This window comes from Beta vulgaris, chromosome 1 (genome assembly GCF_026745355.1).
Source record: "Beta vulgaris subsp. vulgaris cultivar EL10 chromosome 1, EL10.2, whole genome shotgun sequence".
NCBI lineage: Eukaryota > Viridiplantae > Streptophyta > Magnoliopsida > Caryophyllales > Amaranthaceae > Beta > Beta vulgaris.
In genome coordinates, this window is record NC_079202.1 from 62,006,693 (window position 1) to 62,034,354 (window position 27,662).

Below are 27,662 nucleotides of genomic sequence, written 5' to 3' on the forward strand. Positions count from 1 at the left end.
TGAGACATACACTACTACATACATAAAAGCCCAATATATAACAAACATATACGGTATATAAGAAAGAAATACACTGTATCACAAACAAACACTATAACACAAAGAAACACTATTACAAATAAACATTATAGCTCTTGCAAAAAAAAAAACACTATAGCACATACAAACACACTATGTCGAAACTGACAATATTATCCTAATCTTCTACAATAAGTTCAATTGTACAATCAATTATATTACATAGAAACACACTATATCATAAATAAATACACTATATGAAAAAGAAATACACTATAACACAAAGAAACACACTATAGCACAAAGAAATACTATCACATATAAACATATTATAACACAGCAAAACATACTATATCGAAACTAACAATATAATCCTAATCTTCTATAACAGGTTCAATTGTACAATCAACTACATCACAAAAACTGAAAAACGAAGTAAAAACTTAAAGAGAGAGAAAACGAAGCAGCTATAAGAGAGAAACAGAAAAGACAAGGAGATATGAGGAGAGTGAAAGACAAAATAGTATGAGTTGTAATCATTACAACCTACATAACATCTATTCAGTGTACACTAATTAGTGTGCACCCGGTTCATACGAGTTTTTTACACAAATAATTATCCACATACCCACCTATTTTTATTAATATACGTCTTACTTGTAACAAAATCTTAACCCTACAATAATACTTTCTTTTGCCTTAGGCGGTTTGCAATTAGCTAAAAATAGAAAGTAGAAACATTAAGGAACAAATAACCATTAATTATATCAATTGACGCATGATTATATCATAAATTCCTCAAATATTAATAGTGTAAAGATGTGTTTAACGTTTATTTGCAATCCTAAAGACTGTAAATATCAAAAACCCTACAAACTAAAGTAACATACATTTCCTAAATGTTTAACATCACAGGTAAAAACCTAATTTGTTTTTCTCAATATTCATAACATCCACAAAAATAAAAATGACGTGTCATTTAAAACCTCGAACTGGAGCTCATGGGCTGGGCCTACAATTCTCAAGGCCCATTCAATAGTTCACGACACAAACAGATCTACTGCTATAAAGAGAAAAACAAACCCTGAAATTAGTCCTATAAAAACCCAATTACCACCATTTTCCTCAAAACCCTAGCTTCTCTCTATTGTAGCCGCGTAGTTGCAGAAACACTTACCTTCTTCTTCCTTCGGTACTTTCTCTCTCTTCATTTCTTCAACTTCTCTCTCTTCATCTTTAATTTATGCGATTGATCTTCTTCTTGATGTTTACAGTTTTTTGTTTCTGGAATTAATTCATTTTGCAGAGATTATTGTGTGTTCTTCGTTAAAAAGCTCGAGTAACAATGTCGGTCGGTGAACTCGCTTGCACTTACGCCGCTCTTCTCCTCCACGACGACTCAGTCGCCATCACTGTAATTTTCTTAAATTTATTTTCGGTTGTTTTTAATGTTTGTCTATTTTTGTGCAAAATGATCGAAATTCAATCAATTAATGACAGATTGTAGTTGGAAGTTGTTGAAAAAAGTTTTAATTTGTGTTTTTAGTTGGTTGATTTTAGATATGAATCGCGATTTTTTTTGTTTTGCAATTTATTTGCTCTGTTTTGTTTGTTCGGGATCGAAATTTATGACGAAGTGATTGATGTTGTAGTTTTCTTTTGGATTCATTTATAACGTAAATTTTGTGGATTTTTTTTGTTCTATTTTGGATCTTAGGGTAGAATTGATGGAGAGAAGAAACATTTTTAGTTTCATTGAATTTATGAACCTTTGTTGAATTAGAGTTCTGTCAATTGTTAATGGTGATAAGTTTAATATTTGTGTAAACTAGGAATATATATATATACCTATAGGAGTTTCTTGTTGCACTTAGAGAATACACCTCTGTGTGCTAGTGCCTTATAAGTGAGAATAACAAGTTGAATCATGAATGTATATAATGTTTTGGAATGTTTCGAGATTGGTGTTGTAGGCTTCTTGGCAAGGTTTTACTTTGCTTTATTGGGGTTTAGTCGAGTAGTTAAATTGTTCGTTATGTGTGTATTGGGACTATGCTACTGCATATGCAGAGTTCGATTTTATAATTGTTATTTGCAATTGATTAGAATGTTGTCTAGTAGTGTGTATATTGACACACCTCTTTGTTATAATTTGCGACGATAACTTGATCTTCAAATAATGAAGATGGGATCTTTGATAGACTTTTAATCAATTTAAAAGGAGATTGATAACTTGGTATATGTTCTTCCTCTATAATTGGATTCAATTTTTTCTGTGTCGTTCCTATCATATACTATTGTTATCTAGTTAAGGCAAAAATTTGCACATCTAATTTGATTAGCAGCTGTAGGCAAAAATGTGATATATATTAGCTGCTGCCCATCTAACACATTTCTGTTTTCAGGCTGAGAAGATTACAACAGTGATTAGCGCCGCCAACATCGAATGCGAGTCATACTGGCCAAGCTTGTTTGCCAAGCTCCTTGAAAAGAAGAGCGTTGAGGACCTTATCATGAATGTTGGTGCTGGTGGAGGCGCTGCTCCCGCTGCGGCTGTTGCTGGTGGAGGTGCTGCTGCCGCCCCAGCTGCTGCCGAGAAAGAAGAGAAAAAGGTTACACCTTTGTTTTTTGTTCTTCCATTCTGGAATATGATGTTTATTCCTCTCAAATTTGGTTTGTTAAACTGGTTGATATTTGTTTCTTATCAGGAGGAGCCAGAGGAAGAGAGTGATGGAGACATCGGATTCAGCTTGTTCGATGATTAGACTGTCTGATAGGCTTGTGCCATTTTTCTATCTTATTAGTTTTTAGTATGATGGTAGTAATATGTTCCAAGAGATTTTTGTTAAAGTTTTTTTTTTGTACTCTTCGAGATCAGTTATTTTGAGGTTTTGCCATTGTTACTACTATGTGGAGTCTTCTTTTGAATACAAAGTAATCAAGTGAATTTTGGTAAGATTTTATTCAAATTGCAGCCTCTTTTATTTTTTTTGGAAGACAAAATGCCTTCCATTGTTCGGCATTTTCTAAAACTCCAAATACTAGATTTCTTGTTCATAGTTGTTTGTTGCCGTGGATTGAATCCTGCAAAGCATTTTTGACGTTTTTTATTTTGTGCATTTTAGTCGAGTAATTGCTTTAATTGTAATTTCTGCACTAGCCAATGCATTTTTTTTATGTGGTACTAGTACTTATTTTTCTGTTTAGAAGACTAAATTTTACCAGCTTTTTGATGTCATTGATGACGGCTAGTTTTGTATTAGTTAAAATTGCGAGACTTCAAATTTTGAAAAATATCTTAATAAATCTAAAGATTCAATATGCTTAGTTTGTTTTGTTTCATATGCAACAAATGAGTATTTCGTATCTCATAAATAATACTTATTTGTTGCATTTAAATGAAATGAGGGAAGTTTTTGTTTTCTTTAATATAGATTAGTGTCAAAATATTAACAATGTTTAGCCAAAATGGGAAGCTAGAACCTGGCACAAACCCAAAAAAATTATACTCTTCCGTTTCGTAATAAGTGAAACGCTTTTTTTTTTTTTTTGATGTGAGCTTTTTTAGAGGAGTGTTTCACTTATTATGGAACGGAGGAAGTATGTAAGTTTTCTATGTTTGTTTATTATAATTGTTGATTACTGATTTATTCTGGACTTAAAAGAAAAAAGCAGTCATTGTTGATCAACCTATTAGGCTACTATGCCCACTAATTCAAGCATTGCTGTTGTTTCCAAGAACATTGTCCAGCTTTATTTGAAGTACTTATCGGTAAAATGGGAGGAAAAAACTTCCAAGCAACTGCATATCCAATTACCCATCTGTTAAATGAGGGTTACTTTTCTTTTGCTATGAATCCTGATCTGGTTACAAGAGGTCCTAAAAGAAAAGATCAATATTTACGCCACTTCTAGAAACTAAGAGTGACATATTGAATGATCTTGCTACTTGGGTGAGTCAAGTGGAGATTGCTTAAGCCAACATCCAGGAATGACATCATTTTGAGTTTTTGACAGACGTGAAATTTCTGCGGCAAAACTTTCTCCTAACATTAACACATTGAAGAATCATTATTCGGAAGAACTTACAAGGTATTCAGCCTTAAAAATCAGTGAATATAGTTTTACCTAACTTTCTCAGCTATATACAAAACTAGTATAAATTTGGGAAGCTGTGGAGAAGAAGTCGCAGGGTTGATGCACTATAATGCTTCAAATAAAACGAGGTAAAAAAAGGCAAATGAGTAAATCAGTGAACCATGTTCTTCAACCAGCAATATGAGCAGCAGTAATGAGCTCGATATCCAACAGCCAGGAACATTTAGTTTACACGGGTCTTCTCCTTGCCTGCAGCATCATTCTTGTGCATTAGGAGTTAAAGCAACTAGCTCAGAAGCATGTGAATGGAGGAATGCATGTAATGCTTACCAAATATTTTTGATTTGAGGGGAAATCTTAATGATGAACCTTTTACTTTGAGATCTCGGAGTTGCCTGTTTTTACTTGGCTTTTCATCATCCACCACACCTTCTCTACTTCCCACTGACGGAAAATTGGTTCTTTTGTTTATTTTATCATGATAAACAGCTGGAGGAGCTAGCTTCAGATGAGGCATAGTATCATTTGGGATCAGTCTCTGGTTCTTCCGGAGACTATTCAAGATTTCAAACTACAACATTACACAGCAAGATTAGCTAATTTTGAATTGCTTGTAAACTATTCAATAGAATAAATAAAGATTTCAGGAAAAGCTCCTAACAAAATTACCTAGCTGGCTCGATAGAGTCTAACAGGTGAGCTAAGTAATTTAGAAATTTACACCGAGCAGTGTTCAGGGCATTGTGTTAGTAGGGACGAGTTAGGGTCACAGAGTAGAGAAGAGTACAGTGGTGTAACAATTAGTTCGATGTAATACAGTCATTATTGAAGAGGAGATGGGTAGAGGGTCACAGCAACAACAAAAGGTGCAACTAGGATTGGAAGAGAGCAGTCTTCAAGCTCAGAGGATACAATTCTTGAAGTGCAGTGGATAAGAGGTAACAGAAACCTATAACAAAATAACTTATGCGAGAACGAGTCTTTGGCAATGAGTTACTGTTTGATCAGATGCTAATTTATACTGATACAGTGGTTACTAGAGTTTGAACTTAAGACTCCTATTAAGGCCTTCTTCTCCCCTTTCTAATGTTAATTTTTCTTGAGTATTGAATAACTGAATATAGCTAGTTCAATTTGCACAGAGGGAACATTTGTTGATTATAGCAAATTTTGAGAGATTCAGTTATGATGTCTCAATGGACATTGGACCAAAATGGAAAATAGAAGAGACATAATCATATGGCAGTTGTAAATGTGTGTCAAGAACCTTGATTTCTTGTGGTTGGAGTACATACACCATACTATAGATTAACGGGTGTCAGAAACTAGCTCTCTTTCATTTTTGGCGACTTGAGTTCATGAACATTCATAAAGCAGAATTAAGATAGAAGACGACACAGAGAAAAGAGACAAAACACGTACTCTAGAAATTTGAGGGGCGGTGGAGTTCTCAAATGCATCAAGTTCATGTGGGTGTAGAAAACTTGTTCCATGTGCTCGCCTTGATGTGGATGGTGGTGATGCTATCACTAATCCTTGCTCTACCATCTTACCTTTACCTTTTTGGACCTTTTTTTTATGCACACATATTGGACATCCACCAGAGGAACTGTGACTTGATGTAACATTCTCCTGAACATCACATTGTAGATGGCTCGCATGACCACAATTGTAAACCCGAATTCCAGAACTGGAAGTACTCTTGAAGGAACAATTGCATATACAGCACTGGAGACTTCGAGGGGCATAACCTTTAGAAGCCCCCTTCTTGAGCAAGCTCATGGTATAGAATGTATCATCCTCTATCAAGCATTTGGCGGTATCCTAACAAGTGAATAAAAGAATTACAAATATAATAATGAGAAATTAATTTCTTCCATAAAGGCAAATTATTGGCATCATTGCTCAAAATTTTCGTAGAAAAAAGAAGGGTTTTACTCAGAAGAATCGAAACATCAATGGCTGCCAATTCTTGTCATAAATAAACACAAAAGCGGTGTTGGGAACAATTGTAGATAAGTGGGCTTCCAGGTGCTGACTCCCTAGTCCCTACTTAACTCACATACTACAGAGGGAATAGTGAGAATGGATCCTTATAGATCAGGCAATCAAGCTCCCTAAGAAAAGAGGGTTATTGATGCAATTGTCATTTCACAGTCTCGTACCAATTTAATCCTTGCCATTTAAAAAACCAATTTCTCATTAAGTCCACTTTGATGATTGTAATGTAAATGTCTGTAATAAAGACACATAGATAGTAATTCTACAACTGAGGAGTTACTTCCAGTGACAAAAGCACGTACCAGGATCTTCCTTTCGAAGCTGTATGTTCCTAGCATTCCCAGTATGGTTAGCTTAAAATCACCGAATTCCTGACTTCCATTATCTGACAGAAGTTTTGCCATTATAGACGGAAGGCGAACATGTCCGATCATCCCCTCAACAATTTCCTTGACAAATTGTGAAAACAATCCCTTCAGAAAAGGAGCACATTTCTGATTACTGTATACCCTCCATGTGATGGCATTGACATCTAAGTCGTCTTTAGACCTTGAAGCCTCAGTTAGCATGCCATTTTCAGAGTTACCTTGAGAAATAAGTAAAGGTTGACAAAACCTGGAAGAAAAGCTAAGTAGTTACCACCAAGCAGATAGCAGAAGCCTAAACACGAGGCCTCTACTGAAAGAGTAGAATATTACAAAAAGAAATTCAAAACAAATTAATTTATTTTTCAATCTATACCGAGAAAGCCTATATGTAAGAATAATTTCCCATTTCACCATCAATGTGATGCTCCAACAACGCAATCACAGTGAAGTTCCCAGCTGAGATTGGAAACTACTACCTCCATTTCTTAATAAGTGCAACATTTCCCTTATTTGGAATAGTCACAATAAGTGCAACCAAGCTCAAAATGGTAAAAAAAGTTCAATATTATTACAAATATGCCACCAAAAAGCAAGAGGGGACCACAACTTTTTTGTTTCATCACTTGAATTACTCTACTTTATTGTGGTCCCAACTTTCTCTCTCTACATTTCTTGGTATTCCCCCACTTTCTCTATGTTGCACTTACTAAGAAACGGAGGAAGTATATAAATGTAACACCCGAAGTTTTTGCTGACAAGTAATTTTAAGAGGATTCTACTTTGATTGCTAAATCAACAAGGTTCGCCTTTGAAAGCTATATGCTAGGATAATTCACTTTCACGAGAAATTGGCTTACAGCAGTCTTAAAATAAGAACCTTCCAAAAAGTCTTTATCAGTGCGCATCTATGAGGCTAAACTGTGGACAAAGGATTTGTGTTGGCTTGTGAGGCCAGCAGGCCAGTCCTTTTCCCCCAGTCTTGGAAAAACATCTAGTAACAATGCTTGGCCCAAGAGGTGTTAAAATAAATGTTGATTGGACATTTCTGTCTATGCCTCATAGACACACATCCTAAAATACGAAAGGATGATAATATTTTCCTCAATACGATAAAAAGATTTTATCTAATTTTACCTGCTGGTTTAGTCAAATTAACAGACCATATGACTTGTTTAGTGAAATTAACAGACCATATAATGAAATAACTTCCAACTAGCAACTTCAAAGGGAAACTTTATAAGAACCAAAAAACCGTCAACAGTTAATAGATGTTAGGATACAGAACTTACAAGTCTAGCAAATAGAACCAGAGTGATTCAGACTCTCCTGGATCCATACGAGGTGAATTGCGCTGGCAAAGACCAATACATGCCTGCAGTATTTTTTTAACGTCTTCTACCTACAAGGAGGACAAAAGTGTTACAAACTAATTTTATATATGAATAATACAAAAATAACTACCTCTTTCAACTCTGAAGCTGCAGCAAAATATTCGACATGTGCACGTTTGCCTACATCCAAATCTGACATTGTACTTCCAACAGCCATGTCAAGCATGTTGAATTTATCATTGAGTCCAGACAATGTTAGCTGAAGAGCACTTCCAACATCACCCACCCTTTCTAAAAGAAATGCAGCTGCATCAACAATCCCATATTCTTGGCACAACAGCAAACATCGGTCGACTCTATAATTTTCAAAGGTGTCCAGGAACTTAAGAACTGAATCTGGTTCATACTGACATAACAACTGTAAAGCAAAATACAATCTGATTAAAGGTTTTGGATAAAAGCAAGACCAGAAAAACAGTGGAAAAAGAACGATGGAAGTGCTGAATATTAATTTAATAAATACAAAAGATCAATCTGTAGATGCAGAGGAAGACACTATGGCAGCAGTTGGGTAGAGAACAGTAAATGATACTTGGAATTGTCGACTGAAATAGAGAAAGCCATCCATGTAAGAAAATAATTCTTGTTCTTGAAAATGGAAAATCTTAGAACATAAAGTCAAGACACCTTAGATGAGTATGTAAATAGCCTGAAGAAGAGAAATAAGAAAGTGCAAGAGTAAGGCCCGCTGTCTTCACAAGTGCCACCCTATTAGGGGCTGCTTTCAACCTGCCAATATGTTCCCAGAATCTTGCATTCATATGTTCACTCCTCCAAGATTCGGTCACGTTTCAGGAATTAAGTTTGTTTAAATTGAACTATAAAAGTCTCCGAGACTTTCATGGTAGAATTTGATCTTTTTCATAATTCCATAGTTGTGGCTTCAGGCTTGTGGCACGGTCTGTCAGTAGAGATGTTCCAACATGTGCCCCTTTCCCCAATGGTACTTCAATTTTTATTCTTATCCTTTCTCCCTTTCCCCAATGGTACTTCAATTTTTATTCTTATTCTTTCATATATTCTTTTGGTTCACCTAAGACCACCCATATCGAATACAACGAGCAGAATGCACTCCATCATATTGTTGATGGCAGTGTCAGCTCCCTTCGGAATCTGTGGCCAAAGAGAGACAGTGGGAGAGGGGGAGAAAGAGGATCTGGCCAGTGGTACTGGTGGAAGTATCCCTGTAGTTTTACTGAATCCCAGCAGCAATGGAGGAGATTTGGGGCCGAAATTGTCAGTTGGGAGGTAGGGGTGGGAGAAGCTCGACTGATGGACGTAGAGTGGTAAGGTAATCATTCTTCTATATGAACCACCAAAACATATCCAAGGAAATGACTTTATTGAATTAACTGATTTGACTAGCTGATTATATAAATGTATTTCGTAAGTAGCTGATTATATAAATGTATTTGGTAAGAAGCTGATTATATAAATGTATTTGGTAAGTAGCTGATTACATAAATGTATTTGGGAAGTAGCTGATTGTTATTAGATTGTGTAAAATGAGCCATAAGAACATGGGTATAATCCATTATTGTACTTTGTACTACCTCTTTTTTTTAATGCAATATTTGATTATTTTAATCCACCCACCAAAAAGGCAAATGTTGCATCTAAAAACAACAGAGGAAGTATTATTTATAAATGTAATTTTGAAGAACTTTAGGACATAAATATAATTTACATCACTTATTCCCAAACCTCTAATGTCAAAAAGCTCCTCATTCCAGCGTCTTCAAAAAGATCTTTTTGCGTCTAATCAACTATTTCAAACCTCTCTTTAATAAAAACTCAAATTAGAGGATTGACTAGTTAAAATCCTCTAATATGAGTTGAAACCTTTAATTTTTCCCCGAACCTATCTTTACCAAACAAGGCCTTTAACAAAAAAATCATCTGAATTCCTATTCTTGATTCATTTTTCTTACAAAATGTGAAGCAACCAGTCATTAAATCAACAAAAACGCTAACCCTTACTCCTGCTCCCCCACTCCTGAATAAATAAATAAAAGAATAGGTACTTTGACCACTTAACGTACACAGAGAACATATACATAATATAAGATTTGCGGTCAAACTCACCTCGAGATAAAGTTCAATGATGTCGTCAGTGACTTCAACGGGATTATTACGAATCCTTTCCGGAAATTCAGAAAATCTTTCAAGGTAAGCATCCAAACTTATTTTACCATCATTCTGTCTTCCCCAGGAACCAGCAAACACATTCTCCACCTTTATAGAAGAGAAGTTGAGTGTGCCTGAAAGATAAACCTCAAAAAGAGTCTTCAAATAAAGGAAGAGGCTTTTTGGAGTTGATTGGAGCTTGGAGAGAAGATGTTCTTTTTCTTTGCTTAAGTGGTAACTCACCAAGCAAAATGTGCATTCTCTGAAAATACCAGAACAAGAAACAATAGGTAAACAAACATAAGTTGTTTTTCCCTTCCTTAGCAAAAGAGCAACAAATGCAGTGAACATGCTGTTAGTAGCACCAAGTGAAACATCGGGCAGAAATATACAGCTTTCACTCCCAAAAGAGGTCTAAAAACCCGCCACATGATGAAATTTTAATTATACATTCCAAGGTTTACCTGCTCAACGTAACTAGCTCTGGAATGCGGGAAACTAGTGCTGATCGAAAAGCAGCGGACTCTTTTTCACCCAGCTGCAGAAGTATACCATCAGCAAACGAAAATGCGTGCACTGGTTCATCTGCATCTTTCATATAGCTATCCAAAGCAGCAAGATAATTTTGTCTGATGGTGTGGATTAAACCACAAACCTAGAAAATAGGGGGGAAAAAGTCAGCACTATAAGCTGAAGAGTTAGCTAATAATCTAATCATGTTCCATTCCTCCTAGAAACCACATAACATAAACACAGAGCATACAGGCACCTGGTAAAATTGTGCTTGTTCGCACAAATGCAAGACATAGGACGCATTCCACTCTGTTTGAGGAACTGCGGCCAACAGAGCAAGTACTTTTTTCTCCCTTCTTCTCATAGATGCATTGTTCTGCTCGCAGTCATTTAGTACAAACTGATTCTCTGAAGTGAGGTACTCCAATAATTGGCTCAGCACACTCTTTGATACATTAGCTCTTCTAGATGCAACATAACTTGCGACAAACTCAATGAGGTGACCTATATCATTCTTTGAAGGCCATGCTACCACGCCAGTATCATCGCTGCCAGCAGATCTGACTGACTGAGAAATGTCTATATCAAGAACAGTAACTAGAGCATCAACAGTTTTCTGAACCAGCATATCCTGATCACCAATTATCGAGTCTTTTTCTTTTGAGTCATCAGCAGTTGTATCTAAGGAATTAAGCACAGAATTATCTAGCACGGTATGCCCGGCCTCCATAAATGCTCTCTTCAAAACATCTAATGTAGCCTCTGTATCCAACTCCAGTAAATAATGCAAATTCAGGTAAGCTCCAGTAGAAGTTAAGCTTGCACCTGTATCTGACTTTGGCCCACCAGAATCCTGCAGCAGAAATTGCAAAAGCTCCATCCTAAGAGAAGACAGACGCACAGAAGGGAGTTCTCCATGTCCTATAGAATAAATAATCAAAAGTCAAAAGGTCTACTTGTAAATTATCAATGTCATGGAATCACATAAATAGTGAATTATCAAACGGCAAGGCGAAACCTCAAAAACGGGACAAAGGGGGAAAGAAATAATCAAAAGCATCTGAATTTCCTTTAAGGTCTCCAGATTTCCTTTGGGTGATGTCATAGGTAAAACTAAAAAAAAATGGCCATAAACATCACCCAAAAATTTTCCATTTAACTTCATTCTGTGTTCTATAAGATATAGACCTATTGCTTACACGAGAGTCTCGATGCAGTAACTGAAGTAGGTAATAGGCAAATGAGATAACGCTAGCTCATGTAACATCAATGAGAAAGGAGAGAAAAACGAGTGAAATTTAACAGATATACATCCATAATTTCTTTACATCCCGTTTGGTAGTTGGTTATAAATGGTTGTAATGGGAATGAGTTTGTATGTAAATTTGTGAAAAATATCATTATTCATTCCCATGGTAATGCTAATTTATCGTAAAGTGTCTATATCTCTTCTTAAATTTTCATTCCCATCCAATACCACCTTGTAGGTGGTAATGAGTGGTAATGAAAATTGCTTCCCCTTGAAGAAAAAAACACAAGCTTAGAGGTGAGATTGCTTTCCCATGGAGAAAAAAACACAAACTTTGGGCTCTGAAATCGCCTCCCCATTGAGATTTCAAGGGTCTTCCATTGTCATATTACACCTAAAATTCATTGTTATTACCATCATTTGTTAATGACTATCAAACGAGCCGTTAGTGCCAATAAAAATAAACTAAGTGATCATAAACATTAAGTATTAGTTTTCTTTGGCTATGGAAAGCATACTTTCACAGTATCATTGAAAAGTCCACTGAACAGGCAGAACAAGCATGACTCCTTGCATCACAGATTCCTCATAATAATGTGACTACTCCATATTCTGAAACAATCATCCCAGTAAAACATGTGGTTTTCAAGGAAAGTCTTTGAAAGAAAAATAGCAGAAGTTGCAGATAAAATGTAACATTTCCTTGAAGACAAACCAACACATGAAGATTGAAAATTATTTTGGAGCAACAAAGTAAGCAATCTCATTACATACTAACCAGTAACCACATGAGTAACCAACCAACTTCAGTACATATCTTATACAGATAATGTACCCAACTACCAACTATACCTGGTGGAAAAGCAAGGCCTGAGAAGCAGTACTTCAGATAAACTAGCATCCGGTACCTGCGTTTTAAAATTAAATAAGTAATAAACAACAGGGACGAGAAATTCTGCGTGAACTACAACCATTGACATGAACTTTAACACTGTTAAAAAAGGAAAAAATTGGCAACTTTATGCAACCAATAGCAAAAACGTTTCAAGGCTCTATAGACATGGCATAAATCTTGTCATTTTCACTATATTTTTACTCATTTAAACACTTCACATACCCCCAAAAGCTCTAAAATTCGTTTTCATAAAAAATAACTCCCTTAATTAAGACCTCAAGAACACTGATTAACTGGAATTTCAGAGCTCCAGGGATATTCCTGATGTTGGCCGCAGAGTTACAAAATCCGTGTTCGCGCCATTGGTTGAAGTAAAGACAAAATTCATGTCACTCGATGTAATTATTCCCATAGACACAATTTGAGGGAGGAAAACAGAACAGCATCCCCAAGTCACATACCCAACAGCAGCAGCATCTCTTGCATGATTTCTTAAGACACTCAATAGTTCCTCCAAAGGTGTCTTGAAATCATCGAGGCCTTTATTGAAAAGGTATATCAGGGCCCCATACAAACCATTCTCCCGACATAGCCTTACAACCTAAGTTTTGCAATTTTAATCAGTATAACATCAAGTTTATGACAGCACAAACTACCAAATGATGTAGATTACTTCAACATTAGAAGATTGATATGACCTGATTAAAATCCAAGGATGAAATATCCATGTGAAGAATACATTGCTCCACTCGCTGCAACCATCCTTTGCCATTGTAGTGCTCTACCAGTGCTTGCATGATCTAATTAAGGAAACACAAATCGGTCAAGATGTTTCGTTCGTTTTCTTAAGGTGGAAAAAGGCAATGTACTTTGGATCAGAAATACCTCAGGAGGCAGTGATCCAAGCATATCCTTCAATATATATGGTTCCAGAAGCTCCAAAAATGTATCTTCAGAAAGAAAGTAAAATAACTGAACTTGTATCAAGATGGTATCAACAATGAACTGGCATCACAATTTCCTTTTTTTCTTCGTGAAAGTGTGGAGGGAAGAAGTAAACGAATACGGAACTACAATTTTTCATTTTTTTTTTGAGGAAAACGCAACAAAGGGAAATTATATTTCTAAATCAGAGCGAGCACCAGTAACAACACTACAAGGAAAATCATCGTCCCAAAAACATTCACCCACTTCCGGAAAGGGAAGATGAGCTAGGGAATGTGCAACCTTATTTCCACTACGCTTAACAAACGACCAAACAACTATGTCAAAATCATTTTCTAAGATAAGAAAAAATATACTCGCTCCAATATCACAATTCTTCAAAGCATTATCACCTTCCATCACCACCTTGTGAACTCCCATAGCCTTGGCCTTCATCAAACCCCATCTCATAGCTAACAAAAAACGCTTTAGGAACAAAAAAACAAAAACTCAAACAGCAATTTTACGACAGATAATTGTGTAGCACAAGAACAGAACCCCACTTCGTGATTAATTCTTGCTTTTGTCAGACATTCTAAGAGAAACAGTTCAGCAATCAAATCACAACAAAGGTAAAGGCTGCGATTGTCGATTGCATTTTAATATGTCAGCGAAACAAAAATGTGGAATTTAATACATAAGGGCACAATTAAAAATAAAAGAGACCCTATTTACACTTCATTAATCTCATCATCAATTACTTAAAGGCAACCCTATCAGTCAAGTCGCTCAATGCAGTGTTAGATTCGGTTAATGTTATGACAATAATAGTCTCTTATGTTGAACTTGTAGGCCACATGTTAGATGATTGTGCCACTGAAACTGACATCTTATGACCGGAAAATTATACACTTTGAGAGAATGGTATCAAAGACCTAATACTCACAGGCAACAGACAGCTTTTTTTTCCCACAGTTGGCTATACAATGTATGCCCAGGACACAGTAACTTATAAACCAAAGTCGTGTCCTTACTGATTCTTTTATTCCAGAGAAAGGTCCTCTGAGCGGTCTAATGTGTACACCTAAAGACCTAACACAAAGTGTTATGACTTGTGATATTATGATGGTTCTATTGGACAAACTACAGCACCAGGTGGCTAAGTGCTGAACTTGAGGTGACAAACCTTCCCCACAATGAAGATTAGCTTGTTATCCATGTAACTTTTATCTTCACCCTACTACTTGTCAACACAAAAACCAAATCAAGCTCTGAAAAAAGCAACGATTTACAACTTCCATTTATTGTCATAGTCCCCTGAATATGATCCGGTTGAATATCCTCTATCCACAGATAGATAATGGTTCTTCAGATTTCCAAGGTTGAAATACACACTAATTTGTTCTCAGAATATATTGGTAAAACTATACACAAAAGTATTCGTTTGATAGACGGTTACCAACATACACATTTCGATTGGATCTATCAATCTAAGCATGAGACAAGATACTTTGATATTATCGAGCACTTTTTGAGTAAAATAATCAGGCCATTTCAATTGAAAAAGCAAATATCTTTTCAGTAATAAAGAAATTCCCGTTTCTGTACCATTCTTGGATTGTTTTTTCTTTGAGGTTTCCGAAGCACTTTTTCTAGTATAGTAGACAGAATTTCATTGGTCTAATTCAGGATTTTTCGATTCATTTTCGTTTTAGCAAATGCTCGTCGCAATAGAAAATTCAACAAAGCAAATTTAATCATTAGTAAAATTGAAGTTAAGGGCATATTGTTAACCAACGTTTCCTTTGCAAAAAACCAATGATCAAAGTATGATTATTGAAGTGAAAACGTAAGATTTGGCGGACACTGTGACAGAGAATATATTACATGTAACAAAATAATATTGCAAAGAAAAAAACGGTTCAGAATAAACATGTCATTTGAAGGAACAGGAAGCTTTGAACCCAACAGTTCAGTTTGACATAGAATAGAATTAATCCATAAGAAACCCAAGGTATCAACTTACCTTTATGCTGAACTGCTACAAATTTCGAAAAGATTTCATTGAAGAGAATGTCGGAGCGTTTTATATGGAGACAATATTCAACTGCTACTCCACCAACACGTGAAAATTGCTCTTTTATTTCGGAAGATGAGTTGCTCTCGGTTGGGGTATCGTCCACTTCTTCTACCTTGCCAATATGATTGAAGCAAGCAACTGAAATATAGGAGAACACCTCATCCACATACGAAAAAAGCAACTCCACCAGATATGGCATAATAGTCTTCTGCACAGCATGCAGGTCTCTTGGAAGGTCAATAACACCATGGGCCTGACCATCATATAATGCCATAACCATGTTGAAGGCACCCATCCAGTCACCTGCATTCCGCAACACCTCAATACGTTCTCGCCACATAAGAAGACGAGAAACAACAACATGCCTAGGTGCAAGTATATAGATAGACGCTCCTCTCACAGCTATACTATTGTGAAAAGCTTTCTCAGGGTTCCCAAACACATTGGTAAAATAAGTGTGATACGAAACAGGATCTTCTCCTCCAGTTCCATCAATGGCATAACTGGTTTGGTGTATCAAAGTCCCATCTCTTGTAAACAAGCAAATTTGACCACCCAATGTAAGAATCACCAACATCTGCGCGAGCATGAAGTAAATTTTACAGCTACTTCCACAATCAGTACCCCAGAACAGTAAAAAATCCTCAAAACACAAAGTTAGCTCTAAAAGATGCCTAGCATAGTACTCCATCCATTACAGTTGTACTTTGGCACCGTTCACACACTCCACTTTTACGATAGTTTATGATAAAATATAGTTTTGTATATTGTTCGGTTTGTCTCAATATATAAACTTTTAAGAATTTTACAATCACATAATTAAGATAATAATGGTCAAAGAATTAAATGGGCAAGCGTGAAAGTCAAAATGTAACAATGAAAAGGAATGGAGGGAGTAAGTAGCTCGGTTTCTATTTGAGGAGGTAAGACCTGTACCTGATCATCAAGCCAAGCCAAACCTACAGCTGCACTTTCAAGTGTCCACTTTCCACACACTTTAAGCGTCCACTTTCCACTTTCTTTAACTTCTGGATTTCCAGAATCATTAAGCTCTGACTTGACTAACTTGGCAACTTGAACCTTCCGATCCCATGCTATTGCAAGCAGTGAAATCCTTTCCAGTGCTTCAGAATTCACATTTTCTGCAATAATGTATCATGTTAACTCCTGTCACACCATATTTTGATAAAAACAACTTTGTATTACCTGAAGAGGAACCCCGGGACTGTGTTGTACATTTCCATGCAGTGTATGGCATAGAACCCTCCCGAATGCCTTCTGGCTTAGAAAGTTGTGCATAGACTTCCAAGCTAGGACTAAGTCTCACCTACAGCCCACACTCATCGCGTCAACATCATGTACAAGAAACTGAAAGACATGCCAGCATGCGTGTATAGATATATAGTACAAGGAAACTGTCCAGTTATCTGAGGACTTCATACCACCAGAGCAGTCTGATGGGTGACAAAGATGACCACACCTTCTTCAGACAAGGAGGAACCATCATTGAAGAATTTCCAAGGGGCCGCTCCCCCAACTACACCACCCATGACACCACCTATGCTGCTAGATGAGCCTGCTGTGTTGCCTGAGAAACTAGATTCATCAGGTAGAAGTGGCGAGGCACACAACACTGTACCCGTTCTTTGACCATCGAGAAGACACTGTTTCAGCAGCAGCATACATGTCAATTGTCCGTCAAGACAAGGAAACCCACACCAATGTGCCTCTGTCTCTAGGGTGAATGTCAGAATCTAAAAATTGCTGGGCCGTTAAAGAACAGACACATCATCTTAGCAAGAAAAGCTGACCTGTGTTTTCACTGTGACCCCAAGTATTGGCACAGATGAGAATTCATGTAACTGAACTAGTCCTTTACAATCACCAGTAACTGCTTTGAATTGGCGAGTAACTTGAGAATCCTGCCCAAGAAATAATGTGTGAACTACAGGTGCTGGATGCTCTCCAGTAATGACCTTTGCCACCGTTCCCCTTGGTAAATTCCACAATGTAATATGACCATCACCATAGCCTGCTAAAAGCAGATCACCTTGCTGATTGAAACAAATAGACGTCACAGGAACTTGGGAGCGATCGGCTTGCACACCAAGCAATAACATCTGAAACGTTAATAGATATGTAGTGGGGATGTTAATCAAAGGATTCGTTCATGAAAAGCAAAACAGGTCATCAATTTGCTCGAGTAAAGAAAGCAGTATGCTCAATCAGATAAAAATTCCATTTACAGGCAAAATAACCAGAGACCAATTCAAGCAAAAGAAATCATTTGTTCCACACCCACGATAAATCAAGCAAAGTACATAAACCATCACAAATTTATATTTGTTATAAGAGCAAAGCAAATTACAGGTAACAGAAAGAGGAAGAAAGAAGGCACCCTCAAGGCACACAAACAAATGAAGACTGAGAAGTGGAGGAAAAAGCAATAACCTTTGGATCCATGTTATCCGGATGCTGACCAGTATATTTACTTGGCACAACAACAGTGACACCTTTCGACATCCCCAAAGCAATGAAATTTTGATGCACCGCAATGACTTGTGGAGTACCATAATCTCGTGTAAATGCCTGAGATTTGATAGCTCGGGTAATTGTATTATCAGCATTTACATCAAAATATCCCAGCACAGTCGAACTTCTGCGCACACCTTCCAACCTCATAGGCTGTGCAGCAGCTCCCTCTTCCAAGTCCTGACCTGTAGAAGCTTGCTTTATCTCAAGCTCTTCTGCTAATTCTAGCGGCTTCTTTGGAGGGTGCAACTTCTCCTCTGTCCTTTTACTAGCAACCTCACTCTCTAATTGAATGATCCTATCCTCAACAACCCCCTCAATATCATCACCCGCAGAACCCAACCCATCGCTTCCCGCACCCAGTTCATCACCATTCAACACAACCACACTCTTCTCACTTTCCTGTATTTGCCACGAAAACCCTAAATCTTCCTCTTCCTTGATCTCATTCTCAGCTTCTAAAGACACCCCAATTCCTTCACCAATAGGATTCTCATCAACATCTCTCTTCTCCCCTTCCCTTTCCTCTTCAACACCTGACAAATCTCCAATCCCCTTCTCAGCAAAATCCACAGTATTCATCTTCTCCATCTCCTGGAAATCCGAAACTCCATTCTTCTCACTAGAAGACAATAGCTCCTCCCTTCTCCCAGAATCTACATCATTCTCTAATTCATCAGTCCCTCCAATAAACCCCGCAACGCCCTTCTCCCTCTCTTCAATCCCCTGTTCAGCACCCAAATCCTCCAAACCCAAAACTCCATGCTTCTCCGAATAAAGCATCACCTCCCTTTTTTCGACATTCACTCCACTCCCACACTCATCCTCATTATCTCTCTCCTCAATCACTTCACCTACTACCTCACTTACACTACCATCACCATCACAACCCTCGGATTTCACATCATCCTTAACAAACCCTAACAATTCATCCTCATCCGACACCTTCCCCTCTAAACTCACACTCAAAGCTCTCCTCGACTTGATCACAGCTGCACGCGGCGTCCGAACATTCCTCGACGCCGCCGCAGCCGCCGCCAACGCCGCACCAGGCTTTCTACTAACTCCGCCGCTAAAAATCGACGAATTCCGCGAATTTTGCAGCGGCACAGGTGGTTTTCGACTAGAATTGCCGGAAAACTCATCGGATTTTATCCGTTGAATCAAATTAGACCTAAATTGCGTAGAATTGAACTGTTTTTCACCGGAATTTAAGGTTTGAGTATAAGGTATAGAAGAAGGTACCGAAACGACGTCGTTATCTGAACCAGATGAGTCGTTAAGGATGTCGTCGATAGTACGATGAATGATGTCGGAGTTTTGATGTTCTTCTTCGTCATCTTCAGCATTGTGTCGCCGGAGAAACGAGTCGAGGTCGAGTTCTTCCGTCGTCGGAGACTTTAAGGAAGTGAAATTTTTTGTCATTTTGAAAAATTCGAGGTTTTTATGAATATGTAGTAGTTCATTTCAGAAGATTGAAGGTTGAATTTACACAAATTTGTGGAATTTTGATTGATTTTTGAGATCGAATGTTGAAGAGTTTGGGTTTTAGACGGAGTTTTCAGTGTGTAGAAAAATTGATCGATAACTGGAAATTCAAGGGAGTTACTGAAGAAGGAAAGAAAAAGAGAGAGCGCGCAAAAAAATAAAAGATGAAAATGGAGATGCGGGGTATCGATCCCCGTACCTCTCGCATGCTAAGCGAGCGCTCTACCATCTGAGCTACATCCCCAATTGATATTAGGTTTTACTCGATTTGTTTTTTGACTATTTTTAAGAAAAAAATAGGGTAGGTGTTTTATGCTTACTCTGTTTTTTTAGATGATCCGTTTTGATTTTTGATATTATTCACGTATATATTACTTTGACTATCTTTTGTGATTTGTAGTTAAGAAAAAATATAGTTATGTGAGATATTTTTAGATTCGTTCCAATGTATATTTTCATAATAGAGTATCAACTTTTTGTAATTTTTGTTTATTGATAATCAGAGATATAAACGTTTAAAATAGTGCATTGGCATGTGTGTGCAAGAAAAACAGGTCAATTAGAAAAATAGAGGTAGTAAATAGGAAGAAAAAATATTAATTTATCGCATATTATATTGAAGTTAATGTTTTAGGTGAGGAGAAATAGAGTGATAAATTTTTTATTGTAACGATAATAATATCAAATTGATCGAACCAATTCAAAATAATAAAGATCAAGTAAAGTGGATAAAATTATAAAGACAATCCAAAAAAATGGATAAACTAATAACTTTTGTGACTTGAAGTATGAAAATTGCATGTTCGTTTTATGATTAAAAAATATTGATGATCAAATGATCTCTAATTAAAAACCATGATATGCTGGACTTTAAACGGGATATTATTTAATACAAGGTTCGTGAACCTAGCGAGTGCATTAGTGCAATATGATAAAGTGAAGACTGCTCTACATATTGCGCGTTTTTTATTTTGAGGCTTAGGATCTATTATGATATGTCATGTTAATACATCGATATTGATTCTTTAGCAAAGTTGGCAATATAGAGAATAGCAATGCCAATAGGTTCGAGAATCTTAGAGTCGCAAAAGCCTACTTGTCAAGTTAATCAAAGAAATAAGTAAAATATTGAGATTTTTTCATAAGTTTAATTTATAAGAACCAATACAATCAACAAGCTAATATATAAGTTCGATTAGTGAATGCAAATATGACTTGGTCCAACGTGTTTAGTGTAAATTGACATTATATATAGAAAGTTAAGTTGAAGCATATTTCTAGTTAGAAGATTGTCAAACACTTCAACCTAGCTAGCTAGAATGGGAAAGTTAGCGTCAAGGGTTTTCGATACTAACACAATTTTGACAAGATAGAACTAGAAATGGCAACGGGTCGGATTTGGACCGGATTATGCATAATCCGACTCCGATCCTACAGAAAGTCGGATTTTAAATCTGAGTCCGACTCCGACATCCGACTTTGAAATCCGAATCCGACCCGACTCAAAATCCGAACATCCGACTCCGAGATCCGACCCGACTTAAAATCCGAACATCTGACTCCGAACTCGATCCGACTTAGTTTTCTTCCAATTTTTTATAATAGAATAGTCTTTTATAATACAATAATTTAATCATTACAATTTATTCTAATCATCATATGGAAATCTTATATAGTACAAATAATATAATTATTACTATTATTTTTAACAATCATTTTTTCTAAAGCAAAATCCTATATAATACAATTGGCTGAAAGTCGAAGTCAGATTATACATAATTTATACATTACATAAATAAGAAAAAAAGATTGATTGACTCGGAGTCGGAGTCGGAGTCGGATGTCGGATTATTTTCTGAGATCCGACTCCGACCCTCCTCCGACTCGGAGTCGGATTTTTTAAACGGAGTCGGATTACTTTTTTGTCGGAGTCAACTCGGAATTTTTCCTTCGGATCGGATCGGACTAGGGTCGGATTCAGACTGGATTGCCATCCCTAGATAGAACCCACTTTTTCGTTGTATCAAATACCAACTAGCAATCTACATAGAATATGAGTTAAGAAAGGATGATGATGGATTTCGCAAGGAGTGCATCCCATTCCTTTTACTTTCCTTTTGTTTATGATCACTCCATTTGTTACAAATTCTCTTTATTTTGCTTTTAAAATATCATCTTATTATACTAACGGTTGGTTTGATTGTTGCTTATTTGCTTCCTCCTATATCTCCCAAACCAGACGCAACCCACATAACCAAGAGAGCTATAATCTATAAGTTACGTAAGTCAAAAATTATATGATGGGTCACTCTTATGAAAATTATGGAGTAGGACACTCTTTTAAAACATCAACAGTTAGTGTAGTTATACGAATCTTTTAAATTTTTAACAACTTCTTATCAAAATTTACCCTTTAACATCACATATATTTTGAAAACTAATATGCTAACCAAATGCTTAAACATAAGAAACTCAAGGTTTAGAACTCGGAATACGTTCTCTGTGTTAGGACTTGTAATCATTTAAGATCACTTAGTTTTATTGCGAGCACAATAACACAGATAAATATATGAGTAATCAAATTAGATATATGTTGCGTTTATGCATAAGTTCAGAACTCGTTGCTCATTCATAATACTGCAATGCGCTTCATAATAAATCTTCCGTTCATTGGTAAAGAAACCTACTGAGAAATGTAGCTAAGCAGGTGTATGACACATTTACTTGATTGATTTGTTAGCTTTTAAGCTTGTTTGTAACGTCCCTTAACAAATTGTTTATCTTGATTACATATGTACTAGTATGCTCATAAACAATCCATTGCCAAAATATACTAGGAGTGGTTTTGTTAAATCGAAGGAAGTTCAAATAGCACTACTGACGACTGCTTCGTTGGATTACACATGCTGATGAGCGCTGCATGGTTCGATTACACATGCTGATGAGCGCTGCATGGTTCGATTACACACGCTGATGAGCGCTGCAGACTTCCACGCCCTCCCCAGAGTAGTAGAATACCTGAAAGAACAAACACCACCAGTTTACTACTACAGACTACAGTACTACTAATCTGAAACCTCTCCCCTTGATAGCATTGCTCGCTCATTGAGATCATGCTATGACAAAGATCCTATGTTTTTGCATCACCTAAACACTTCTCATTGTCCTGAGAACTTAACATAAGTGTTGCTTCATTTTGACCTTTTAACTCCAAATGATCTCCTGCACGGGCTACATCTAACTACCATTCATCGCTTTTAGGTTAAGCAAGTAATCTTTTAGGTTAAGCAAGTAATCAGCCAGCCCAAAGAAGAAGAGTGGCTACCAGTTCATCACATTAAGACATGGACAGTCATATTTCGACTCCACCACACCGATACCACCAACTTCTACTCCGACTATCTGCACTTGTGATTTCCACCACGGCTACAGCCTGCAAGTCATCAACAACCTAAATAACTAAATAGTAGAGATTACTCTACTACTACTAAATAGCAACCAAGGACAATAATGTCAGTTCAAGATCAAGGGATGCTACACTTTGAAAGTACATTACACACCCCATCTTTAGCTAAGCTGATAAGACACCGTGAAGCCTCTTTCATCACTTGCATGCTTCACTCTCGATACACCACCCCCTTAAAAAATTTATAGGTTTGAAGAAAGAGTAAGCCAGATGACCTCAGTCTTCAGACACATGCACACTTCGACACATGCAAACTTCGGAATGTTAGGAAGAACATCACACTGGCACAAGAAAATCGCTATTACCATCTCCAATTAAACATCTCATGCAACACTACTCTCCAATTAAACATCTCATGCAACACTACTCTCCAATTAAACATCTCATGCAACCCTACTCTCCAATTAAACCCTTCAAAGAATGAACTTAGTATCAACAACACACACACAATTTGCATGTAGCCCATGCAGGATTTGAACCCACAACCTTTGTGAAAAAACACAATGCTCTTCCGATTGAGCTAATAGGCTCATTTAAACATCATATTGAAGCTCATACTACATAGGAAGAGCCGAAATCTCCTCAATCACACATTAGAATATAAATTATCACATAAGACATGGGCCACATGGATCCAGTAACCCTAAAGCCCTTCATTAAGCTATTAGCTCCAGTATACACCACAAACACCAGCTCCACGAAAACCCATGACCGCAACAATGGCATACAAACTTGATACATGCAGCCATCACAGAAGATAAGAACTCCCATATACCTCTCCTAGATCATATAAAAACTAACATGCTTCATCTTTCCCAAATTCCTCCCCTCCTCAACCTTTGAAATAATCATAATCTACTTCATACTTCTATTCTCACTATAGGACTTACACCGAAAAACCCTTAAAGAGAAGACTGACAAACATATGAATACTTGTCAATCTAAAACTCGCAGGTGCACAACTACAGCACCTCCAAAGTTGGACCTAAAATGCAAATACAGCACCTTCATAGTTCTATTAGTTGTTGCAACAACATCATCAGAGTTAAAAAATTAAACCAGCATGATAAAGTCTCACACAAACGCAAGTAAATAGCATCAATTAGCTATCAAGCGATCGTTAACTCAAGAAAAATAGCGATACAAGATGAAACTTGAACCTCCCAGGTACATCCATCACATAATATCATAAATCACACAAATCACAACAGTCTTACACCAATGTATCATGATTCATGACATCAAATTCTCATTTATTGCTGGTTTTGCTTCCAGTGAGGCCGCCTCCTGCCGCCTGTGCTGCCTTCTTGGCAGTCTTTTCTTGCAGCGCTTTCGCATCCCTGCCAACACAATCATACACTTGTAAGTCTATTTTCCAAACAAACATACTGATTTGAAAAACATGACACTAAAAGATGAATTCATTTTTACCTTTCACGGCGTTGCTCCGGTGTCAATCCATCATCTTTCGTTTTTCCGGCCTTCTTGGCGTTCCGAGCTGCAGCTCTTTGACGATCAGTTTCCCTCTGGTTGCCGCGTTCAATTCATTCAATTAAGGAAAAACAACACCAAAACACACAACAAATCCAAACTAGGTCTCTAAATTAATCTAAACTGCAAATCGACGATTAAAACTAATCAATTAATCAACTTAAATTGCCAATTCCAAGCCAATTTACGACTATTAATTGCTCGAGGAAGAAGATAACTTCAACTGAAACCAAAAAAATCACATTACGAAAATAAACTTCAAGAGATCCAGAAAAAACTAATTAACGAAATCGATTCGAATCGAATAACATCCAAAACAAGAACATTAATAGCAAATCGTAGAACAATTAAAGATCGAAATCATAAGATGTGACAGAATCAATAGAAATCAAATCAGCGAAAGTAGATCGATGAATTAATGAAGGATATGAGCCATATTTGTCCAGAAATCGACGGTTGAATCAGTTAAAATCTTATGGCAAGAGGAAGCCTGCAAATATCAAAATTGAAATCAAAATCAAAACGAAGAAATTAAACTTTTTTGAATTTGTTCTTGAAGAGAAGACAGAAGAAGAAGACCTGATCGGCACTTTAACAGAAAGCAGAAGGAGAGAGAGATGGAGTGAGATGTGGTTTTCAAGGGTTTCGAGTGTTGACTTTAGTTTTAGATATGTTCGTAAATAATAAGCGGTGGTCGGTGGATGTTCTTTCTCCTTCTCGAACCCCCTTCTTATCCTTTGTTCTGTTTTGTTTTGTTTTGTTTTTCTTGTTGATCCCTGTCTTCTCTTTAACAATTGTTTATAAGATGATTAAAAGTTTTCACTCGTTAAAAATTTGATTTACCAAATTGTAAGTTTAAGTCTTAACCTTTTTTTTTTTAAGTAGACGAATTAACTTGTTCACTAGTGCATTTATTATACACTCCGGTGTACCGTGTGGATCGTACATTCAAGTATAACCGGCAAAATAGACATGTACTTGTTGATTGGACCCGAATACTCGACTTGAAACTCGTTTCCCACCCGAATAGAACTGAATAATGTAACTATGATCCGAATCGACCCGATGATGACGACTACAACCCAAAACTTGTCATATTAGTTACTTTTTAAACAAATTTAAGGAAAAATTGTCATCAAATACTATATATGGTTTAGCCACTGTCCATTAATTATTTAACTTACTCTCATTAGTCTTATATATGTTATTTATTTGCAAGATTTAAAATTCGATTTAACCCGACACGGTTAACCTGGCCCGATCTAACTCGGAATCTTAATATACTTGTACCTGATTGGACCCGACCAAACGTAACCCGAACACAAAAGTGTTCCGATTAGGACCCGACCTGTTATAACCTGACACGTACCAGACCCATATGACATGTTTGTCATTTCTAGATCAAGACCATTTTTTGCACGTTTGGAACTAAATAGCATTGGGTGTATCATGCTCATGGTACACCCAAGTGTATGATAAAAATTCTCCTTGTTCACTATCTTAGAGTCTTCGATTAGTGTTTTAAATTACATTTAACTCATTCTTTTTATTTTTACCCTACATAAATTATAATTATTTGCAAGATGTTGTACAGTAAAAAAATGGAACCCAATATTGACTCACTATTTTTTTTATTTATATAACTCTGATTTGTTCTTATCTAAACTTTTTTGTATGATTATTTTTATTATTATTCTTATTATTATTAACATGTAATAAATTATAATAATATTAATTATTATTATTAGTAGTAGTAGCAGCAGCATTATAGTTATTACTAATATTATTATTATAATTCTTACAAATATTATTATTAGTATTATTATTAGTATCAGTATTATTATAATAATTATTATTATTAAGTAATTGCAGACTTTTTATCGATATCATTAAAATTTACAACTCGAGCACTCACAATAACTACTACATTATATTGTAGCATTATCTTTAACTCTTATAAGCAAATTTTAAAAATATATATATTCGATTGATATACCAAATTGTTAGGTAATAGAAAAAAAAACATATGATGAGCTCTATACTTGCCTTGTGTAAACAGGTTCTGAAGACAATAAAATAAAAACACATGCATTAAGCGATTTATTGGTCCTTTGCAATTATAAAAAAAAAAATAAAAAAATTTGAAAGCTTTCAGTAGCACACAACAAATAAATGAAATTTATTTTATAATAATCAAATATATAAAATTTGCAATATACTCCAAGAAGGAAAGAGAACATAAAAAAAAAATTAGGTGGCTTCAACTCTTTAAGACAACTTGCATTATGATTTCATTTTGCAATGCATCTTTAAATTAATGACTTAGTTTTAATATTTTATATAAAAATATAGGTACACATATCTAATAAACGACTCGTGTCATGTTGACCCATTTACTTAAAACGTGTTACAAACTTTAACCCGAATCTATTTATTTTATGTTGATTCTGGTCGTATTGTCGTATCATATCATTTTTTACATAAATAATAATAATAATAATAATAATTATATATAGAAAAAAATTAAGGATAAGGCCTAGAGTGTTTTGATCTGATGAAATCTGTTTTTTTTCCTGATCTGAAAAAACATAGCATGTATGTTTAGGCTTAAGCCAACAAAATGTCGATAAGCCTTTTTAAAAAACACTAAGGGCCCAACCGGGTTCGAACCGGTGACCTCTTGATCTGCAGTCAAATGCTCTACCACTGAGCTATGGACCCAATTGATAGTTTTGTTGCTCCTGAAGATATTTAATATGGGAACTCTTTAATGCAACCAGGAAAATCATACCTACATTTACATTACTATCAAATATATTTATCTAGAAACTTTTTTTGGGTTAGTCTCTAGAAAACAACTACATTTATTTATAAATATACTTCGCACAATCGCACTCCAAAAAAAATAAGTATACTACTCACAAAAATAACACTATGATTTGTTACTAAATACTTTATATCCCTTTTAAATTAGGTTTTTATTTTAAATAATAATAATGCTAGTGGTGCGCTAAATAAAAG

At 36.1% G+C, this 27,662-nt stretch overlaps 3 protein-coding genes and 2 non-coding genes across 8 annotated transcripts; 1 reads left to right on the plus strand and 4 right to left on the minus strand.

The window, feature by feature from the left end:
* The first annotated feature begins 1,052 nt into the window (after nucleotides 1-1,052).
* On the plus strand, nucleotides 1,053-2,987 carry LOC104903148 (60S acidic ribosomal protein P1). Its single transcript, XM_010691167.4, has 4 exons — nucleotides 1,053-1,210; nucleotides 1,325-1,432; nucleotides 2,424-2,630; nucleotides 2,727-2,987. Exons 2-4 carry the CDS (start codon nucleotides 1,364-1,366, stop codon nucleotides 2,781-2,783), a joined length of 333 nt encoding a protein of 110 aa, XP_010689469.1. The 5' UTR covers nucleotides 1,053-1,210; nucleotides 1,325-1,363; the 3' UTR covers nucleotides 2,784-2,987.
* A 797-nt stretch (nucleotides 2,988-3,784) lies between these two features.
* On the minus strand, nucleotides 3,785-19,862 carry LOC104903078 (hypothetical protein). Its single transcript, XM_010691084.4, has 19 exons — nucleotides 18,116-19,862; nucleotides 17,476-17,784; nucleotides 17,107-17,328; nucleotides 16,871-16,991; nucleotides 16,601-16,806; nucleotides 15,611-16,241; nucleotides 13,546-13,610; nucleotides 13,359-13,460; nucleotides 13,122-13,261; nucleotides 12,618-12,673; nucleotides 10,773-11,437; nucleotides 10,468-10,658; nucleotides 9,962-10,265; nucleotides 7,947-8,234; nucleotides 7,775-7,884; nucleotides 6,420-6,732; nucleotides 5,539-5,940; nucleotides 4,447-4,687; nucleotides 3,785-4,365 (listed from the first exon to the last, which is right to left on the minus strand). The coding sequence occupies exons 1-19, from the start codon at nucleotides 19,619-19,621 to the stop codon at nucleotides 4,340-4,342; spliced, it is 5,898 nt and encodes a 1,965-aa protein (XP_010689386.2). The 5' UTR covers nucleotides 19,622-19,862; the 3' UTR covers nucleotides 3,785-4,339.
* TRNAA-AGC (transfer RNA alanine (anticodon AGC)) lies at nucleotides 19,856-19,928 on the minus strand. Its single transcript has one exon. It is a non-coding gene; the product is annotated as a tRNA-Ala (tRNA).
* Nucleotides 19,929-22,319: 2,391 nt separating this feature from the next.
* Nucleotides 22,320-25,383, minus strand: LOC104903013 (uncharacterized). 4 transcript variants are annotated; one of them, XR_008969836.1, is made up of 6 exons: nucleotides 25,221-25,383; nucleotides 25,071-25,131; nucleotides 24,582-24,687; nucleotides 24,368-24,490; nucleotides 22,608-22,702; nucleotides 22,320-22,575 (listed from the first exon to the last, which is right to left on the minus strand). XR_008969836.1 is itself a non-coding variant. In XM_048646171.2 (5 exons), the coding sequence occupies exons 2-4, from the start codon at nucleotides 25,075-25,077 to the stop codon at nucleotides 24,400-24,402; spliced, it is 204 nt and encodes a 67-aa protein (XP_048502128.1). In that variant the 5' UTR covers nucleotides 25,078-25,131; nucleotides 25,221-25,383; the 3' UTR covers nucleotides 22,320-22,702; nucleotides 24,368-24,399. The 4 variants fall into 4 exon arrangements, 2 of the variants coding, with proteins under 2 accessions (XP_048502128.1, XP_010689312.1); XR_007275134.2 differs by adding an exon at nucleotides 23,010-23,117 and having other exon boundaries at nucleotides 22,320-22,702; XM_048646171.2 differs by having other exon boundaries at nucleotides 22,320-22,702.
* Nucleotides 25,384-27,290: 1,907 nt separating this feature from the next.
* Nucleotides 27,291-27,362, minus strand: TRNAC-GCA (transfer RNA cysteine (anticodon GCA)). Its single transcript has one exon. It is a non-coding gene; the product is annotated as a tRNA-Cys (tRNA).
* Between the last annotated feature and the right edge of the window lie 300 nt (nucleotides 27,363-27,662).

Coding starts and splice junctions, on each gene's coding strand:
- LOC104903013 (XM_048646171.2), bottom strand. Junction 24,491..24,581: donor CCGGAGCAACGCCGTGAAAG/GTAAAAATGAAT, acceptor TTGTGTTGGCAG/GGATGCGAAAGCGCTGCAAG.
- LOC104903078 (XM_010691084.4), bottom strand. CDS start 19,621: ATGACAAAAAATTTCACTTCCTTAAAGTCTCCGACGACGGAAGAACTC. Junction 12,674..13,121: donor AGAGATGCTGCTGCTGTTGG/GTATGTGACTTG, acceptor TTTAAAACGCAG/GTACCGGATGCTAGTTTATC. Junction 10,266..10,467: donor GAGCTAGTTACGTTGAGCAG/GTAAACCTTGGA, acceptor TGGTATTTTCAG/AGAATGCACATTTTGCTTGG.
- LOC104903148 (XM_010691167.4), top strand. CDS start 1,364: ATGTCGGTCGGTGAACTCGCTTGCACTTACGCCGCTCTTCTCCTCCAC. Junction 1,433..2,423: donor ACGACTCAGTCGCCATCACT/GTAATTTTCTTA, acceptor TTCTGTTTTCAG/GCTGAGAAGATTACAACAGT. Junction 2,631..2,726: donor CCGAGAAAGAAGAGAAAAAG/GTTACACCTTTG, acceptor GTTTCTTATCAG/GAGGAGCCAGAGGAAGAGAG.